The sequence below is a fragment of the Aspergillus campestris genome, assembly GCF_002847485.1.
Source record: "Aspergillus campestris IBT 28561 chromosome Unknown P168scaffold_8, whole genome shotgun sequence".
Taxonomy (NCBI): Eukaryota; Fungi; Ascomycota; class Eurotiomycetes; order Eurotiales; family Aspergillaceae; genus Aspergillus; species Aspergillus campestris.
The window spans coordinates 820,593-838,651 of NW_020194343.1; the positions used below are offsets into that span (position 1 = coordinate 820,593).

Sequence of the window (18,059 nt, forward strand, 5' to 3'; positions counted from 1 at the left end):
AAAACGTCCCAATTCTTCATAGCCTCGTGATAAGATTTATGGCCCCTGGTGCATGAGAACCACATTCTAGACTCTATCGTAACCTGGTTGATATGCCCCACAGGGTTCCCCAAATTATGTCATAGCGACATCAGACCCATCATGACATAGTTTGTGCATGCTAGATTCATAATAAAACAGTTAAGGGGTATACGAGCACGAGAAGAATGACCTGCCATTGTGAACGATTCTCTAGCTTCCACACATTGACTAGTCACGGCCTGTACCTCAAGATTCCTCAGACATGAGCAGGAGGCCGATTTTGGATCTCTAGAGAGCGACTACAGCAAATCAACCCCACCAACCCCGATTACTACTTCCTTACCTACAATTCGAACCACCACCAGCCTAACGAAAATGCCTTCCCAACATCCCTTCCAGCGCATAGGCATTGTCGGCGCAGGTAGCATGGGCTCTCAAATGGCCATTGCCTTCGCTGACCTAGGCCTGAAAGTCTCTATCTGGGACTGCAAGACGAGCAACATCGACCGGCTCGTGCGAGACCTGCAAGCAGACAAACGAGGTGACCAAATTCGGAGCTTCGAGGACATTCACGAATTCGTACGAAGCCTGGTTACCGGCGACAATAAGCGCAAACTTTTCATGTTTTCCATCACCCATGGTGACCCCGCCGACTCCGTCCTCGATATGATCAGCGACGACCTATCCGAAGGCGACATTGTCCTCGACGGCGGAAACGAGTACTATCGCCGGACGGAGGCGCGCCAGCGCCGGTGCGCGGAGCGAGGGGTCCACTGGATTGGCATGGGTGTGTCTGGCGGGTACCAGGCGGCGCGCCGAGGGCCTAGCCTGTCCCCTGGGGGTGATGCCGAGACGTTGGATCTCGTGATGCCTCTGCTGCAGCAGTACGCTGCCAAGGACCCCCAGTCCGGCCAGCCGTGTGTAACACGCATCGGACCCGCTGGGGCGGGGCATTTTGTTAAGATGGCCCACAATTTCATCGAAGGAGGCATGCTGTCCACGCTGGCGGAGGCATGGTCTTTCATGCACTTCGGGCTGGGCCTAAGCTACGACCAGGTGGCTGATATCTTTGGCCAGTGGAATAAGGAGGGCTTGCTTCGACGCACTTATCTCCTGGACATCGGTGAACAGTTACTGCGGACACGCAAGACGCCCGAAGGTGACCGTAGCGGTGAGGGAGCTGGGGATAGCTCCGAATATGTGCTTGATGAAGTCCTGGACAAAGTGGTCCAGGATGATGATAACAGCGAAGGGACGCCTCACTGGGCGCTGATGGAATCGGCCCTAAGGCACGTCGCTACACCTACCAACGCCACAGCTCATTACCTCCGCGTCGCCAGCGGCAATCGCAAGGAGCGGCTCGCTGTGGCGGAAAAGCTCCGGATGGCCAGCCCAGGGCTCGTACAAGGGGTGCAGGATACCGCAGGCTTCTTGAAAACGCTGCAGGCGGCCGTGTACTGCGGGTTCCTGGTCTCCTACTGCGAGGGTCTGGAGCTAATTGCGCGGGCATCGCAAGACGAACACTGGGACATCAACCCGGCAGCCTGCCTGCAAATCTGGCGCAATGGCTGTATCATTCAGTCGGAGTATATCTTAGACCTCCTGCAGGATGGTCTATCTGGAACCACGGATTGGACCAATCTGAAACTAGTCAACGGTGTGGCCGTTTCTTTACACAGCCACGTGGGTGCTCTCAAGGAAATTGTCCTCCAGGGCATCCGGACCGATCAGTATATCCCAGCCCTGTCGGCGGCTTTGGAGTATCTAAAATATACAGGTGGTACTAGGCTTCCGACCCAATTTATGCAAGGTCAGATGGACTTATTTGGCGCCCATGGATATAATAAACCAGGCGTTCCTGGGGAAGACCCTGGGCCGACAAGCAAAGGTCCCCATCACTATGAATGGCGACCCGCTTAGGAGTCGCTGAGGCAACTGCATTTTATGCTGTATAGGCCCAAAATATTGCCATAGACCTCAGCAAGGTGTCTTAGTGACAACTCGGTCATCCCTCATTTGATTCTTAGCATCCATGACGAGTGATAGTATAGAGAATGACACTACCAACATGACTTGAATTATCTCATTATGTGACTAGAACATGGGCCAGGCGGGAGCATCGACTTGAGAATTGCATGGGATAGAGTTTGATAGGCTCCAGGTTCCAGAACAATGGAATACCTATGGTCATTCCCGCTTTATCACCGTTGTCAATATATATCACTCACGAGAAAAGAAACGCGTAGACCCAGTCATGCTAAATTCCAAATCTGTAGGCACTTCGCTCCTGTAGATGGACATTTGACAGCCCCAGACCAAGGAGATCATTATCAATCATTGCGATCTATATCGGTCCTTATTTCTAGGATGACTCCTAGAAGACGCATGGATACTGACTGGGCCTTGTCAGATCATACCGCTTGTCTCTGTGGAGCTAGGGATTTGGTTGTATACCTTCCAATAAAATGCCAAAGGCACCGTTGCTTGGGGATCCTTGGATGTGGATAAATAGTTGTCTATCGACGATATGTTGAAGGTTAGATGGATCTGTAGACAAGACCATCGTCATAACTACAGATCTCGTTTTAGTCAAGAGGTAGACTACGTGCAAATGTGCTAGTTACAATCTCTTCTCATTAATATGGAAAATTGTACTAATAAATGCGTGCTGTCCCTTGGTCTTCCCCATCCACAGCGACAATTTGCAAGACATTATCATCGGAATAGCATTGATTTGATATGTATTAAAATTACAAACACTAAATATCTCAAACAGCACAACAGTTAATTATTGATAACTCCCTACTCCTCTGGCATTCCACGAGCTGAGCCGCCCTTCTGGCCGGCTGCCCGGGCTCTGGGGTCTCCGGGCTCAAAGCTGCCACTTGAAGCTTGGCCGCCCTTGGAGGCAATGTCTCTCTATACAACACTCCATTAGCACTACTAGAATTGAAGTCAATGTTTGGGCAACTATGACTTACCTGTTTGTTCGGATCCATATGATGAAATCCGCCTTCGTGGCTGGATCGACCACCTTGTTTGGCGATGTTCTCTACCTCCTCGTGAGGGCGGTTGGCGAAGTTTCCGGGGTTGGTGTTGGATGCCATTTATCTCTTGTTAAATTGGCAATTGGGGAAGTTCTTCGTCTGGGATCATAAACTAGCATTCGAGAAATGGATGTGCTGCTATTTATGTTGAAATATAACACTTGGGCTTTCTAGGACGTCATACCAAAGTCATGATTCGACCGTGAAGATTTTGAGTACCCTGATGTCAGATCACAATCGTCAGAGGTCGATCGAACCATGGCCAATATTGACCACAGTATATTCACAGTCCATGTATGCACATTGAATCTGTGTCCTGCGCTGTGCAAGTACTCCGCAGCCCTAACAGTCCAGGCCGGAGGAGACTTTGGTTCCGGGTGGGTCCCCGGATGGTCACTCGAGCCACCCATTGAAAGGTCCCGCCCATGATGTCTGGGGAGAGATCCAGGCATTGGCATGCTGATATTGATCTAGAGCTCTCTGAGGTCATCATTGCGATGCGACTGTGGGTCGATGATGAGATTAGACACTCGCAACGACTGCTGGCCCTGATGCTCAACAGATTCCAACCTGACGGAGTATCAAACTTTAAACCGGCCCCTTAGATCATAGATGGCGCATGCTACTAGGAGCTGTCCAGTCATCTTGAAAGACAATTGTTCTCCCTCGGTGGTAGGCATACCTTGGCTGTGACATATGAAATGTTGCGGTGAGCAATTGTCCGTTTTGACATTGACAACGCAGGTTGACAGGATGCTCATCGGCATCGCCTCCCCATTACGGCGATCAGCAATGGCGACCAGTTTATATAATCAGACGCTTGTGTCTGCCCTGATGGCTTTTGACCGATTGCCATACTCTGTTCGTATATATTGTCGTTATCAACGTAGTCACTTGTCATCTACAATCCGTATCAGTATCTTGACAATCTATAGATTTCTAATCCATGTGTATTAGTCGTGGCTTATTTTCTGGAGACTTGCCTTGTTATGTTCATTTCTCCTCGATTTAGATCAAAAGAGCAGATTAGACAGATATATATTGTGGGGGAAAGAGATGAAAAAGATCGACCAAGCATGTACAATTTATCCAGAATTATGCTAGGTACATCTAGGAGGCATGGTCACCTGTTCCAGAATTCTAGAATTCACCCTCACAATCCACGATTCTTCCCGTCCAGATGTTCCATTCTACCTTTTTAGAGATGAAAGATAACTTCCCCCTCTACCTATAGTGATGCTGTGAGACGACAATGCATTCTCTCTCTCAACGGCCGCAAGCTCCTACCCAGCTTTCTCGTCTGCCTCTGGCCAAATTTTCTCATACCACCACCTCTATCAACTACAAAGGGCCTCTCACTTGGTCTCATCTTTTCAGTAACGGTGATATCATTGTTGTGTTTGAAAGATGCCCTAGAACGCTTTCTACCGGGGAGAGAGTGCTCATGAAAGTCTCGAGAGACAGGGAAATACTGGTGCGTCATGTCGAGAGAGTCTTGAGAGTATATAGACAACATGAGATAAAGGGAAGAGATACTGAAACTGCCCGGTGCGATATAACAGGAGACAGTCGACCTCTCCAAGATCGCACAAGAATCCTCTAATTCTAGTTCATCACAATCGAGTCAGCAGATACATACCAAAGCGAACGCTGCTATTGTCGTAAAACTGCCGTGTCTAGCAGTAAGATATTCGGAGAAAACCTATGTGCGTACCACAGAAAGTGCACAATATCCAAGGTCTAATAAATTGGCAGATACGACGCTTCCAGATCAAATTCTCTTTGGACCGTGACTACTACACAGCTCTCTCCATACTGAGTGATATAAAATGTCCATTCTCGGAATCCAACGTTGGAACACTTCCCCAACCAACAAGACCATCTTCATCCCAATGGCGCCGAGAATTGCTCCCTGCTGTCTCAAGATCAATGAGCACATTTCACCCTACTCCACCCCTGTCCAACCTTTCGACCACTGCTGACAGTGTCTTTCAAACTCACCTGCCCACAAGCCAGACACATGAAAGAACATCTAGCGTCACAGTCGGTAAAGCAATATCCCCAAGTAATACAACATCTGGGAAAGAGCCTCGTTTGCTGACATCTACGATAGGTCCCTCGCTGCCTTCGTCTTCGGGTACCGGCTACACCATCACAGCCACTACAGAACACGCAACGGCGCACCATAACAGCGCGAGACACGAACAACACCCAGCGCCAGACAAGCAGACAGAGTCTCCATTTTTCCAGAGCACGCCGCTTGCCCACCCAAGCACCCAAGCACCAGTAGCCCCTAGACCCTCCACGGCAACAACCTTCCGTGCCATCCGCCCACTAGAGGAGCTTCTACCCCCGAAGCGAGACCTCCCGTTTGCGAACCCGGTCGCGAAGCGAGCGTGTACGACAACGGCGAGACCCGCTACGGTTGCACACGGATCGGGGCCGTCTCGAGGACCGATTTGCCGCGCAGGTAGGTCAGCAGGGAGAGTAGACCATTGACCTCCTTCTTTGTTCCTATCCAAAACCCAACCGGTGGTACTACGTGTATGCTAACCGACTAGACTCGACAGAGGCAGCTAGGAACCTCGCAGGACCGGTATCAAGCCTAGATTCGTGGAACACACAAATCCAACAAAGACCCGAGCCCCAAAGCTCGAAACTTCTCACTTTGAAATATCACCATTCCACGCCTAATATCCTCGACACAGCAACCCACCTACCACTGCCACAGCCACTACCAACAACAACCAGCCCTAGCTGTGTCATCTCATCCGATCAAAATACCAACGCCCCCAGTACCAAGCCAAAACCCTCCCCCAGCACCATTCACAAATCTCCCCAGCAGCCGCAGCAGCACCCAAACGAACTCACCATGCTAGACCTATCATCCTACCTCTCCGAACCCACCCCGCAACGAACCGCCAACCTACAGAACTGGATCTGCGAGCACATCGACGACGATTCATTCCTGCAACTATGCCAGGACGTCGAGGGCGCATGGGTGCGGATTGCGCTCGGGAAGTGAGTACAACTTCAGACACTAGATACTAGGGATTTCTGTTTCTCCTTTCCATTGAGTATATCATATTAATTGGCGGGATTCATTCGTCGAGTATTTATATTGCATATCACATATTCGATTGAGTACTTGAGTGTTTTTCAATACTCTATCTACCGAAGGGGGCTTGTTTGCTAGATGTTTACGTTGCATTGCACTGCATTACAATTACCCTAACCAAAGCTATCAAGTCAAGAAACAAGACCCAAGTTAATAATTAAAGAAAGGGGATTTTTCGCCCATCCATTTCTTTCCTACAAATACAAGCCTGATTAAGAAAAGATAAAAAAAGAATAAAAATAAAAATAAAAGAATCCCGCTAGTCAGTCGCAAACCACGCACGACATATCAGGGAACGCGGTGAACAAAATAAAAGAAAATAAGAATCAAAAGAGAAGAGAAGAAATAGTTAAAGGTAAAACCAGAAAAGGGGAGAAAATAAGAAAGAAAAAGAATCATATCAAAGATATTGAAGCAGTATCTCAATAGACAACTTTTTCACGGAAGAGAAAATTCGTTCGTCCTCTTCTGCATCGGAGAGAGTATGAATAACATAAAATACTGAGATAAATCCTATCAGAAAAATCCAATCCACCAATCTCAGCGAGATCGTCGATAGATCAACCCCGAAAAGACATTAAGGTAGCCCTCCTTAGTCAAGAGCGTAAAGTCGACGACCACACGGCCGTGCGGCTGCCCCACGGCCGTCAAATTCGGAGACGCGGGACCACCGCCCATGTTAGTCTCTGTCGAGGGGAGGGCCGGCGGCGGGGTGCCCGAGTTGTTGTTAGCCGCGACGGAGCCTTCCGCGCCGACGGCAAGATCTGCGAGATGTTGGAGGGAGCGCTGCTCGTTGGGGCCCATGACGGGCGGAGCGGCGGAGCCGCTCTTGCCGAAGGTGGTGGAGGAGGAGACGGAGGTAGGGTCCTGGAGTTGGCTTTCCTGGGCCTTTGCGCGGCGCCATTCGAGGAAGAGGCGGATCTTGGCGTCCCAGCCAGGGGTGGCGAAGATGTTGCTGAATTCGGCGCCGGCGGCGGTCCATTTGGAGCGGTGGTCGAGGATTTCTTCGACTTTTTTCAGGGCGTCCCAGCACTCGTTCGCGTATTCGGGGAGGACGGTGGCTTCGAGGAGGGTCATGGAGGCGAGGGCTAGACTGTGGAGGTCGAAGGGCGTGGCGATCCGGGAGTACTGTGTCGTTGCTCGGTGCAGTTCGTTGATGACTTCTTCAGCGCTGTAGACGATCTCGTAGGGGCTGTAGACGAAGATGTGTCGCTTGATGAGTAGCCGGACGGTCCAGTAGAGTTGGTTCTGGAGACTCTCCATGAAGCTTGGGGGAGCGGTCTCTTCCGGGATCTCAGGGGGCTTCTGGAAGTCTTCGACTTCGTTCAGACGTTCAAGCGATGCCATCAAATTAGCCGCGACCATGCGACCGGTCCCCGTATTCGACTGGCAAACGTTGTGGTCGAGCGAGGCTAGTGTTACTAGTTCAATGAGGAATGTGGAGTATGCTGCAAGTCACCAGTTAGCAAGGTCTGCGAGTAGATGGAGATGGAGAACTAGATCGGTCAACATACAGCCAATCCCCGTCGTGATCGAACCGACGACCCGCTCATCTTCCCGACCACCGATCTCCTGCGATCCAAGGACGCTAGGGTCCGCCACGCTAATGGCGTACCAGCGCGTCAGGATAGCCAAAGACACCCAGTTACGGCGCACCAGGTTCGCATCCGAGTCAACGTCCGGCTCCGACGACCGTTTGCTCTTCAATTGCCCCAGGCCCTTGGCCATGTCGGAGCCCAGCTTGAGAGCAGACTGAATCAAGGATTGTTTGGGTACACCATCCTTGAGCACGAAATTGTCGGGACCTCTCGAATCGCAATCCATGATCATGAGTAGCGTAGACTGGAGCCATATCAGATTGGCCCCGTTGGAGCGGAGAATCGATGGCTGTCGCGTGTAATACAAAAGGAGGTCTTGTGCATTGTCGAAGGACGTTACCCTTTCGAAGGTAGACACGACCCGGTCCAGGTTCGTCGCAGTCGTAGTGTACAGACTGTACAAAAATATTTCCTGGACCTCACGGCTGCATTGGTGTAGAAGCTCCATCAACCGCTCTTTCGAGTGCGGTAACACGGGAAGTATGGGATGAATTTTGGCGTAATAGCTGCAGACGGTTAATATTACATATTCAGATGGGCAGACGGGACGACACTCACGCATTGAGCGCCCCTTCATCGACGTCCATGGGGGTCATGTCATCATCCATCGTGTTCTTCGCCACGTCAGGCATCTCCATTCCCGTCGGCAGTCCATTCTCGTTGCCCGTGGACCAGAACAGATTCCCAGGTTTCGGCGCGGAGTCATTCGTGACCGCGGGGTTGACTGGATCTGGCGAGGTTTCTGCGGCGTCTAGGGCTGTCAGTACGCAGACTCAAACAACACGATAAAAAGGACCAACCGAAAGCGTTTTGCGACCGAGTGTTAAACGGCGGCTGGGTAAAGGAGGAGCTCGGCAATCCTTCAAACACAGAGTATGTTCTCTTGCGACCACCGATGGGACCCGTATCGATGGGCGGCGAAAAGTCCTGGTAGGCTCGCGGTGACGACACCTCGTTCATCGCCTGGTACGACATGTCGGGATGAACCATCGCGGGCTGCATCTGGTTCTCGAGAGTGTGCAGACGCTCAGCGAGTTCCTTGATGTAGCTATACACATCCGTCAGTCGGGGTCACTGGGTGGAATTCCAAGCGCAATTCTTACCCTTTACTCGGCCCACGCTTCATTGGAACACGACTAAATTGACAGACCACTCCGAGTCGGCGACAATTGGAGCACGTCTCAACCCCAGTCTCAGAACTCGCATCGCAACGGACCTGTAAGACAAGCGCGTTAGCACGCACCCAGATAACGCCCCACGCGGCGACCACCAGTCCATCAACATTGTAAGTACCTTTTTCCGCCTGCATTCGTCGCAAGCGCGCGAAATCTTCGATCGCTTCCTCCTCGCACTCTGGTCACCATAACTGAGGTCGTGGTTCGGATCGACGCCGACTTGCTGGCTTGGGGTGAACTGCAGCATGTGCTGTTGTTGATGTTGGTCGGGCGAGGAAGGGCGGCCCATGTCGGCACCACCGGGGTTGGAGGAGCCCAGAACCATCGATTGCCCATGGTGAACACCATTACTCGATCCATCAGCGAGGCCGGGGCCGGAGGTTTCGCGGGAGAGCTCGGCGGACAGGAGCTCGTCGGCGGTCAATTGGCGATTCGCGTAGTACTGCATGGCACCTTGACCGATCTGCGCCGAGTTAGGAGACGGGTAGGAGGCCGTGGACGGCATATCGGAATGTTCGCGGGGATTCATCGTGACCGGCGAAGGCAAAAACGCGTCAAAACGGTGGGAGGTTGATGGGGTGGTGGTGGGGTGGAGCGGATGCTCCGGACGAAGGTGCAGGGACGAGAGTTGTTAGAAGGGAAGAAGAAGACGCGAGGTTGCCAGCAGGCAAGATTTTACAGGCTAAAATTGGGCGGGGAGAGAATTTTTATTTTTGAAGGGGTTAGCGCCGAATGCCCTCGGCGCTGTGGGCTAGACACAACAAACATGATGGTGATCGCGCGATTGAATTGTAGGAATTCGAACTCAGCGACTTCCATGCGAGCTTCGGGGATCGAGGATATAGTTTCATTCTGGGATGATCGCGCCGACGCGGAGCTCCGGCTTTTTGTTTCTGCGTCCAGCGACGGATTAATACTATTTCCCACCGGCCCAGACTCTAGTCTTCTGACAATTTGTCGACTCAGGATAACATCCACCATTGATATCTGAATGGAATACGGTCAATTTTGGCTTGTATTTAGAAGATTCTCTTCTCCATCTCCGTCTAGTGGTCGTGACCGATCTGGATGAAGCCGTTGGGAGATCTCATACGCCACCAGATTCGCGAACATTTGGAGGTAGCTATTGGAACATCCCAACATACCTACTTATCTATTTTATTAGTACGGTCTACCGATCTCTACAGACTTTCCATTTTTACGAATCAATCAATACTTTTATCTACCGCAAGACGTGTTGTGTGCGCTCTAGCATATCCTCAAGTCGAGGCGTATAGGCGACGACGTTGAACTTCTTACCCATCACCATTCCCCCAATAGGTATCCATGACAATCATCAGATCGATACTGTATCTTCAGCCGCAGCAGCGTTATTCAAAATCTACATGAGCACGCACATAATTCCAACATAGTCAAGTACCTAACCCACAACATACCTACAGACGTCATATATCCTAGCCGCCAAGCGTCAGCATAACCCTCCATCACCCCGCCCAGTGTCGGTCGGTTTTACACATGGTCATCACTACTTTCACATGAAGTACTCAGTACATTCCTCCTCTTAGTCGGATCCGATCTCAAGTCAAGACTGGCTGGCTGGCTGGCTGGCTTACTCTCGTCATCTTCAGCCCCTATCGGAAGGATTCACATATCAGAGGCCAGCCCGTATGCGTTCTCCCGGATTGGCCCTAGGTGTCTGATCCTCGCGCATCTCAGGCAATGCTACGTTGTTTCTCTCCGGATTTGATCGACTGGCCTTACGGGGTCTGACGGAGTGTTTTCCAACGACGTCAAGTTTGACAGGGCATTTCCGGTAGTTAGTTCAGGCCTGTGCGAATGATCAAATTCGCATAGAGTTCGCCGGAGCGGCCGTAGCGTCCGTAGTCACCGAGGCATCTACGAGGACTTCGGTATATGATGTCTAATGTCTACCTTAACAAATAAACGAACCTCTCTAGAAAAAGACCAGAATATCGTTGTTCTATTCCACTGTTGTATATCTATTTTTAATATATCCCAACCCGATACACATATGATCGCCCCAAAGTGCTTATAGGAAGAAAAAATTCAGCGCCCTGGAAGTTACTTCTCCAGGATTCAGTCTTGGCAAGGCAAAGCCACCAGAAGGATTCGATTCGATTTGATTGTCACTGCCGGTCATCATGAAAAGTGAGAGACCAGCATAGTGTTCCTCATGTCTACCTAGTGACTACTGTATCTGTTCTGGGGTATGCATGACAGACGATCCCCCTATTTTTCTCGCGATCTCTTTGATTTGGTTTGATTCCTTTTCAATTCGTTATTTTACTTTGACTTGTATTTGTTTGGTTTTTTTTTTTTTTTTTTTTTTTTTTTTTTTTTTTTTTAATGAATTTGACAATTATGATATTTCTGTCCATCGCCCTCAGGGCTGGCTGACGGGCACGGTCCGTTAGCTGGGGTCGGGTCGGGTTGGGGTTGGGGTACACCAGCCGCAGCGCGGCGCGCGCACAGCGCAGCAGCGGGCTGAGAAAAAGCGAATCTGAAACAGGCCCACTACGTTTCCCATATCTCCATCTCGGATCGATTCTCTAACGTCCAGCAGCCAATAGACGACACAAACTGACTCGTCAGCTGGATCGAGATGAGACGGGTTACCCAACGGTTAGACAGCATTTATTCTATCCGAGGGTTGGCCCTCGCTCCTCAATCTCTGAAAACTCAAGACAGATTTCATTCTCGGCAAGAAATTGGGCCCGAGCTGCGCACGATCAATGAGATTGTGTGTGTCTCCCGTGGAGTCGACCTTGTTCGGGAAATGGAGTTGGGCGGTGCCGGCGGACCCTCCCGGTCCACCGCCGCCCAGAAAGGCTGTTACTAACGGGTAATTAACAATAATAGTAATGATTAGTATCGTCAGACTTGGCCGGTCAGGGTAAAGTCAACTTAAGTCAAGTCAAGTCACCAAGACCAAGTGGGATAGCGTCGGGGGAAGGGCTAGGCTTGACGGGGCCGGTTGCTAAAACAGGGAACCTGAATTGTCCGTCCCCAGGGGTTAACTAGTAGAAAAAGCAGGGTTGAAATTGAGGCGCTTAGATACGCTCCGGCCTCCGATCCGTTTTTCTTTTCTGTCTTTGGATTAGAATCTTCCGGGCTTGAATCCCTGGATCATTGTCAATATATCACTGGATCGATCAGGTCTGGAAGACAATGTAAGAAGAATAAAATAGAGAAATAAATGATAAAGAAACAACACAAGACAGAAGTAATCCCAAGGGAAACCAGTCAGTTAACTTCCAACTAAAACTCCATCAAGGAGATTAGTTGCCTACCTAGTCAAGGGTCTCGTCGAACTAACCAGGAAAAAGAAAGGACCAGATGGCCGAAGCAACCCGGGACGGAAATAACAGTAGACACCGCCACGATTGGACAACAACAGACCATCCACCATCGTGGTGCAGATCAGGCCCCGCCCACCTGACTGACCGACGGCGACTGCAGATGCCCCGAACGAGCAGCTGTGACGCCATTCCGCAGTGGAACTCATGACTTGTAAGTTGTAAGGGAGAAGTAACGGGGCTAGTATGGACGATGCTTACTAGCCTTTTGTTACTCGGACCTTCTGTCTTCTTGCGTTGATGCCGATGGGTTTTGCATTGTGTTGTGATTGGTGTTTAGTTGGGGTCTGGAGTTTTGACTTTGTCTGTTCTTGTTGTGACTGTTTATCTTTTCCTTTCTTATTTCTTCTTCTTGTCCGCTTCAATCGGAAAGACCGATAATCAGGTAGAAGTGAGATGTGAGAAGTGAGAGTGGATGACTTGGATCGTGCGCTAGCCTTGTATCTTACCGTACAGGATCACCACTAGGGTGCTAACCCCGTAAGCCGCCGTACCGTCGTACCTGACCATACCACCCAACAGCAGACAAAGAGCTGGAAATGCACCTGCAGTATACCACGGTAGGAGTACATACCACATTGCACCCACAGTAGTTCGACATAAGTCCCCTTCCATCTCCCGTCCTATTCTGACTGATATCCTGCATGAAGACGTGTAACAAAAATTGGAAAAGCTAGAGGGGGCAAAAAAGGCACCGGGCGCCACGGGGCAGTCAGCGGCCGGGATGCTGGTTGGCTGGTCACAACAACAAGTTCGACCATGGTCCAGTGGGAGTTGCCCTGTCCACTACAGTTAGTACAGCCCTCCTCCCGCACGTTCCCATCCAGATTCCCGGACCGCCAATGGTTGGAGAGTTGGGGCTGCATGGAAGATCCGAGAATGAGTTTTCTAGAAGGATTTCTCCTCGTCGGGGGAGGCGAGGCGAGGGCGGCAGAGGACGGGATTGGATTATGTCCTGCACTCGGAGTTTACTCTTACCTACTAGGTAGATATCCAGCATGGTGTAATGGGACATCTGACTGATATTTAGATAGGTAGGTAGATATCTGGAATAGTTAGTAGGCGTGGTGGTGGTCGATATCGGTGATGGCGGCACGTCCATAGTGGCATTGTTGTAGTCTCTATACTGATGGATGGTGCTCATACCATACCAAACAATACGATACCATCTGACAGTATAATAATACCCAGTGGGGAATGGCCAGGCCAACCGGTCCGGTTTCTGCCCCAGAAATACGTGGAGTCCAGTCGGTCGACAGAGTTTTAGGCCAAGTCGGTTCCCCTCCCCCACCCATCCTCCATAAGTCCTCCAGTCCTTCAGTCCTTCTCCCCCCCAATCCTCCCCCCAAATCCCCTACTTATCCCAACAAACCAACCCTAAGACATATCTCCAGCTTAGCCTCGCTCTCGGCTCCACCGCTTTCTTGCAATCCTGCTTTTCTGTCTGTTTTTTTCTTTTCTTTTGTAGTCTCGATTCAGGCGTAAATCGCGGTTATCCCCCGACGACACCGCTGGAAATCCCCTTGCAGTGACAAAACCCCGTCATTGGCACGAGATCCCTAGGATGATCTGTACATGCTTCTGGATGTGTTTCGTGTTTCGACAGGTCTGGGAATATTACCAATTTGAATGCGACTTGGTCTTGTCGTTAGTCATAGCAATGAATTCGAGATTCATGTCTGGTCAAGAGAAGGGCTAAATTACCCAATGTAAATGTTCTGACGATTTGAAGTCTCCATCGTGGTGTCGGTTTGATAATGCCAACGTGCGGCCAAACCCACCCAGGCATGAGGTGAAAAAGGGTCCATCCTTATGACGGGGTATATACCGGTAATATACGCGGTGGCAGCCGGTCTTATCTGTCCAGGAATGGTTCTACTTGTATTAGATTTACATGGTATACAATAGGAATAATCATATTTGATAATAAGGAACGAAATATAATAATTATATAGTAATAGAGAATAGATCATGATTCTCAATATATAGGTAGATAAACATATATAAAGCATGTAATCCTGTTCAAGTGACGTCCAAGTCATCGTATCGTCTGGGTAATCTTACCATACGCACACAGACCAACTGCCCGTTCTGCCCCCTCTCGCTCTCTCTCGCTCTCTCTCCCGCCTTTTCCTCTCGTCCCTTTTCCCTCGCTCTCCCTTTTCTCTTTTCTTTCCTTTCCTTTCCCTTCTTTTCCTCTCTTTCTCTTCTTCCTTTCTCTTCACAGGGTTTTACTCCAACTCTGCCCTCCGATCGATCGCCTTTTCCCGCCTTCTTGGCCGCCACAGCCGGTTTTTGGTGTCCTGTCTCACGGCCGGCGCCAAACGGTGCGTAGGCTTTGGCCCCCCGATCGCAGTTCGTTTCTTTCGTCTTGTTTCCTTGTCATTTGTCTCTCTGCCTTTTCGATGTTCTTCGATTGGCCTTGTCTCTAGTCCCGGATCGACTGCCTACAATTATTACTTTTATATTCCTCCATCTGGTACCTGATTCCTTGGGAAAGCCTCTTGCGCCTCTCCATCCAAGGTAGTCTACCCGTGTGACCTCCAGTTGCGACTCAGCCTTTTTACTGGTGAAAACGGCGTTTCTATGACTCAGTTTGGTGCATTGGGATATTAGTTGAAGATACCCCTGCTTTAGTTGGAGTTTTCCTTGCTTTCTAGTCGGTCCGTTCTGCTTGACGGACTGTACTTCCTGATCTTCAGTCCTCGCCTTGACGGCCCCTTTCCGATTCCCCGGCAGGTCTTCCTGTTCGGTTGATATTTGAAAAGACTCGAAGCGATTCCAGAAAACAAAAAGAACAAAAAAAAAAGATACATTCCACAGGAAAAGAGACCAGAGAGAACCTCTCTATCTTACTATTGATTCCATCGTTGTCGCGACTCGTCGCATGTTCTCCACCCGGTAACCACGATGTTGATCGATGGTGAGAAGTGGGCTTGTGAGGCTTGCGTCCGGGGTCACCGTGTCAGCAGCTGTCACCATAGTGGTATGTCCCTTCATCTTCCCATCTCTCGAGTCGCCAATCAAACTAACAAGATCAGACCGCCCCTTGACCCATATCAATAAAAAGGGCCGCCCAGTCTCTCAATGCGCTCACTGTCGTGGCCTACGCAAGTCTCGGACAACCCACACCAAGTGCGAGTGTGGTGACAAGAAAAAGAGCCACAAGCATGATTCAGATCCCCACTTCTTTGATAGACGGGATCTCAAGCGTGAGCATGTTGGTGATGGTGACCCTGGTTCCTTGTTTCTGATGTGGAGTTTACAGAGGATTTCCATGCAAAATGTGGCTGCTGTCATGGACAGCGCTGCACCTGTGCGCTGAAGAAGGAACCCCACCTGGATCCTGTCCCGGAAACTGGCCTCCCCCCGCCTCCGCATTCCGTCCTCTCGGAGCCGCCCAAAAAGCCCCAGTTGACGTCGACCAAGTCGGAGAGCACCCTCACCATCTTCCGCGACGGCCATCACAAGCCCGCCCACAAACACAATGACATGGCGCACAAGTGCGGGCTCCCCTACACGATACCCCGGTCGCATACCATCCACGCGACCTCCGACGTGGCCCGCCGTTCCGTCGACCAGCTGCCGCTGTCGCAAGCCGCCCTGATGGGGGACACCTTCTCCAGTCACCCCATCTTCGACCACGCCCCCGATGGCCTCCCGCGCCGCGTCAAATCCGAGCACGGGTCCCCCGAGAGCGCGCCCATCATGCCGGCGGACGACCCCACCGTCGTTCCCCCGCTCGACCTCTCGTCCTTCTTCCCGCCCGCCGCCCCGTCTCTGGACCACACCCCGTCCGATGGTCACCCGTCCGAGCCCCCACGCGTCTCCATGGGGAAGTCCTCGGTGGACCCGATCGTCACCAGCGTCCCCCCACTCGACGTGTCGCCGTACTCCACGTTCCCGAACTCGAATCCGTCGCCAGTGAACTGCCTGCCGTTCCAAGACCCGTACAAGGACCCGTACTTCACGTCGCCCGATACCGAGGTGCCGCAGCACTCGACCGCGTTCAGCGCCCCGCCGGTCGACTGGTCCAGCTTCCCGCTGTACTCGTCGGACGTTCCGGCGCCCAGCACCCAGGCGCCCTCGTACGCCAGCTTCGACTACAACTCGATGGGTCCCAATTTCGCGGCACCGTCGTCGTCCGGCGACATCTCGGAGGTGGAGGATTTCGCGCCTCTCCCCGGCCTCGGGACCGCCGGCAGCGAACTCCACAGCGCGAGCGAGTCGTCGGATATCGACCAGTACCGCATCAGCTCGGCGTCGTCGTACAACGGTCTGCCCCAGGTGCAGTTGCTGTCGTCGAATCAGCTGGAGTCGATCAACATCGACGACTTCCTCAAGTCGGCCAACGAGTCCACCGCGGCGCTGGAACACCAGCTCCAGGCCAACCTGGGCATGGACGGGAAGGCCCTCTCGCAGGAGCCCTACGAGCTGGCCGAGGCGCCCGGGTTCAAACCGATGGAGACCCCGGCGGGTCTGCCGATCACCACGTCGCCCACGGACCCCGTCTGGGCCGCGGGGCTGTTCGAACCGGGGCCCCCGCCCCTGGACGAGAACAATGCCAACGACGACCGCGGGTACTTTTCGTCCTGGGGCCAATAGCACTGACCCCTTCGGGGGATATCTTTCACAGTGCGCGGCAGCTTACCACCACCCTCACACCGTCTACGTGACGCTCCGTCGTCATGACCATGATGAGCGATGATGATAAATGCCAGAATTTTGTTTTCATTAGCCCCAGGTATACCATAGCATTGAATTATCAAGATTTCGTTTTCTATTGTGTTGTATTTTCTGTACTGCTTTGCTGTACTGCTGCACTGTTGTACATGTTATACTTGTGCCATTCTCGACCTTGACCTTCTTTTCTACCCTTTTTCTTGCTGTTTGCACATAGACACACCCATTCCTGGCCCATCCATCTTGACCTCACCCTTTTCTATCTTCTTTGTTTACCCAATAGATATCCCTGATTTCCACTATACACTATCATCACACCTGACTACAACACTGGCTGCGTTTTCTTACATAAATTACAATCATAAACTGATACCATCATATATTTCATCTTCCACATACACATACAAACAATACATACCTGCATGGTACCCGGTGGAGTGAAGGTGAAGCGGTGTAGACAACACATCCTCTACCTCAACCTCAACTCCACATACAGCCATCTAGCGGTGTGTTCAGTCACCAGTAAGTAAGTACCCTGTAACTAACTAACTATAATTCTCCGGAGTATGTTCACCCCTTTGTACAGTATTGTATGTATGTATGTATTATACAGCGAAACACAAGTTCAAGACCTCGTTATAGTTAGTCATGCATGGTGTGTCCCACTTGCTGGGTAAGTAGCAGGTTTATGGTTTCCGTTCCCTGTCTTTACTTAGTTACGCTCGTCTTAAGGCTAGGGATGTGTATGTATGTATGTATGTGGTGGTGGTGGTGTGTGGTGTGTGGTGGTAATGTAGACACGGGAGGGAGGAATGTGCGTCGCAATCAATCAGTGATTCAAGTATCCCTACGGAGTCCTCCGTAACTCTTGGGAAAATGATAATAATAAATAATAAAGATAGACAGCATGCATCATCGTCATCAGTATCAGTCAGTCAGTCAGTCAAGGGGTTCGGGGAATTAACCCCAACGTCTGTCTGCGTGTCTGTCGACCCTAGAACAGGCAGATAGATAGATAGATGGATAGACACACTTCAACG

The 18,059-nt window shown here is 51.0% G+C and overlaps 7 protein-coding genes across 7 annotated transcripts; 3 read left to right on the plus strand and 4 right to left on the minus strand.

Annotated features, from left to right (window-relative positions):
- Positions 1-213: 213 nt before the first annotated feature.
- Positions 214-2,193, plus strand: P168DRAFT_291313 (6-phosphogluconate dehydrogenase, decarboxylating). Its single transcript, XM_024837383.1, has one exon. The coding sequence runs from the start codon at positions 397-399 to the stop codon at positions 1,939-1,941; it is 1,545 nt and encodes a 514-aa protein (XP_024691762.1). The 5' UTR covers positions 214-396; the 3' UTR covers positions 1,942-2,193.
- A 630-nt stretch (positions 2,194-2,823) lies between these two features.
- P168DRAFT_328237 (uncharacterized protein) lies at positions 2,824-3,128 on the minus strand (the record flags this gene model as incomplete). Its single annotated transcript, XM_024841333.1, has 2 exons — positions 2,824-2,940; positions 3,003-3,128. The coding sequence occupies 2 exons, from the start codon at positions 3,126-3,128 to the stop codon at positions 2,824-2,826; spliced, it is 243 nt and encodes an 80-aa protein (XP_024691763.1).
- A 198-nt stretch (positions 3,129-3,326) lies between these two features.
- Positions 3,327-6,333, plus strand: P168DRAFT_328238 (uncharacterized protein; the record flags this gene model as incomplete). The annotated part of the gene is made up of 3 exons (XM_024841334.1): positions 3,327-3,438; positions 5,182-5,538; positions 5,639-6,333. The coding sequence occupies 3 exons, from the start codon at positions 3,327-3,329 to the stop codon at positions 6,091-6,093; spliced, it is 924 nt and encodes a 307-aa protein (XP_024691764.1). The 3' UTR covers positions 6,094-6,333.
- A 52-nt stretch (positions 6,334-6,385) lies between these two features.
- Positions 6,386-9,689, minus strand: P168DRAFT_305496 (putative C6 finger domain protein). The gene is made up of 6 exons (XM_024838932.1): positions 9,078-9,689; positions 8,888-9,000; positions 8,585-8,832; positions 8,343-8,535; positions 7,701-8,290; positions 6,386-7,634 (listed from the first exon to the last, which is right to left on the minus strand). Exons 1-6 carry the CDS (start codon positions 9,486-9,488, stop codon positions 6,727-6,729), a joined length of 2,463 nt encoding a protein of 820 aa, XP_024691765.1. The 5' UTR covers positions 9,489-9,689; the 3' UTR covers positions 6,386-6,726.
- Positions 9,690-11,882: 2,193 nt separating this feature from the next.
- On the minus strand, positions 11,883-12,626 carry P168DRAFT_178971 (uncharacterized protein). Its single transcript, XM_024832934.1, has 2 exons — positions 12,271-12,626; positions 11,883-12,101 (listed from the first exon to the last, which is right to left on the minus strand). Exons 1-2 carry the CDS (start codon positions 12,483-12,485, stop codon positions 11,936-11,938), a joined length of 381 nt encoding a protein of 126 aa, XP_024691766.1. The 5' UTR covers positions 12,486-12,626; the 3' UTR covers positions 11,883-11,935.
- Positions 12,608-13,411, minus strand: P168DRAFT_178978 (uncharacterized protein). Its single transcript, XM_024832935.1, has 2 exons — positions 13,315-13,411; positions 12,608-13,115 (listed from the first exon to the last, which is right to left on the minus strand). Exons 1-2 carry the CDS (start codon positions 13,349-13,351, stop codon positions 12,769-12,771), a joined length of 384 nt encoding a protein of 127 aa, XP_024691767.1. The 5' UTR covers positions 13,352-13,411; the 3' UTR covers positions 12,608-12,768.
- Positions 13,412-15,246: 1,835 nt separating this feature from the next.
- P168DRAFT_238439 (copper fist DNA binding domain protein) lies at positions 15,247-16,941 on the plus strand (the record flags this gene model as incomplete). Its single annotated transcript, XM_024833615.1, has 3 exons — positions 15,247-15,322; positions 15,378-15,548; positions 15,605-16,941. 3 exons carry the CDS (start codon positions 15,247-15,249, stop codon positions 16,939-16,941), a joined length of 1,584 nt encoding a protein of 527 aa, XP_024691768.1.
- Between the last annotated feature and the right edge of the window lie 1,118 nt (positions 16,942-18,059).

Coding starts and splice junctions, on each gene's coding strand:
- P168DRAFT_291313 (XM_024837383.1), top strand. CDS start 397: ATGCCTTCCCAACATCCCTTCCAGCGCATAGGCATTGTCGGCGCAGGT.
- P168DRAFT_305496 (XM_024838932.1), bottom strand. CDS start 9,488: ATGAATCCCCGCGAACATTCCGATATGCCGTCCACGGCCTCCTACCCG. Junction 8,536..8,584: donor TCGGTCGCAAAACGCTTTCG/GTTGGTCCTTTT, acceptor TGACAGCCCTAG/ACGCCGCAGAAACCTCGCCA. Junction 8,291..8,342: donor GATGAAGGGGCGCTCAATGC/GTGAGTGTCGTC, acceptor AACCGTCTGCAG/CTATTACGCCAAAATTCATC.
- P168DRAFT_178971 (XM_024832934.1), bottom strand. CDS start 12,485: ATGAGTTCCACTGCGGAATGGCGTCACAGCTGCTCGTTCGGGGCATCT. Junction 12,102..12,270: donor TCGACGAGACCCTTGACTAG/GTAGGCAACTAA, acceptor ACAATGATCCAG/GGATTCAAGCCCGGAAGATT.
- P168DRAFT_178978 (XM_024832935.1), bottom strand. CDS start 13,351: ATGTCCCATTACACCATGCTGGATATCTACCTAGTAG. Junction 13,116..13,314: donor GCTGGATATCTACCTAGTAG/GTAAGAGTAAAC, acceptor TGTAGTGGACAG/GGCAACTCCCACTGGACCAT.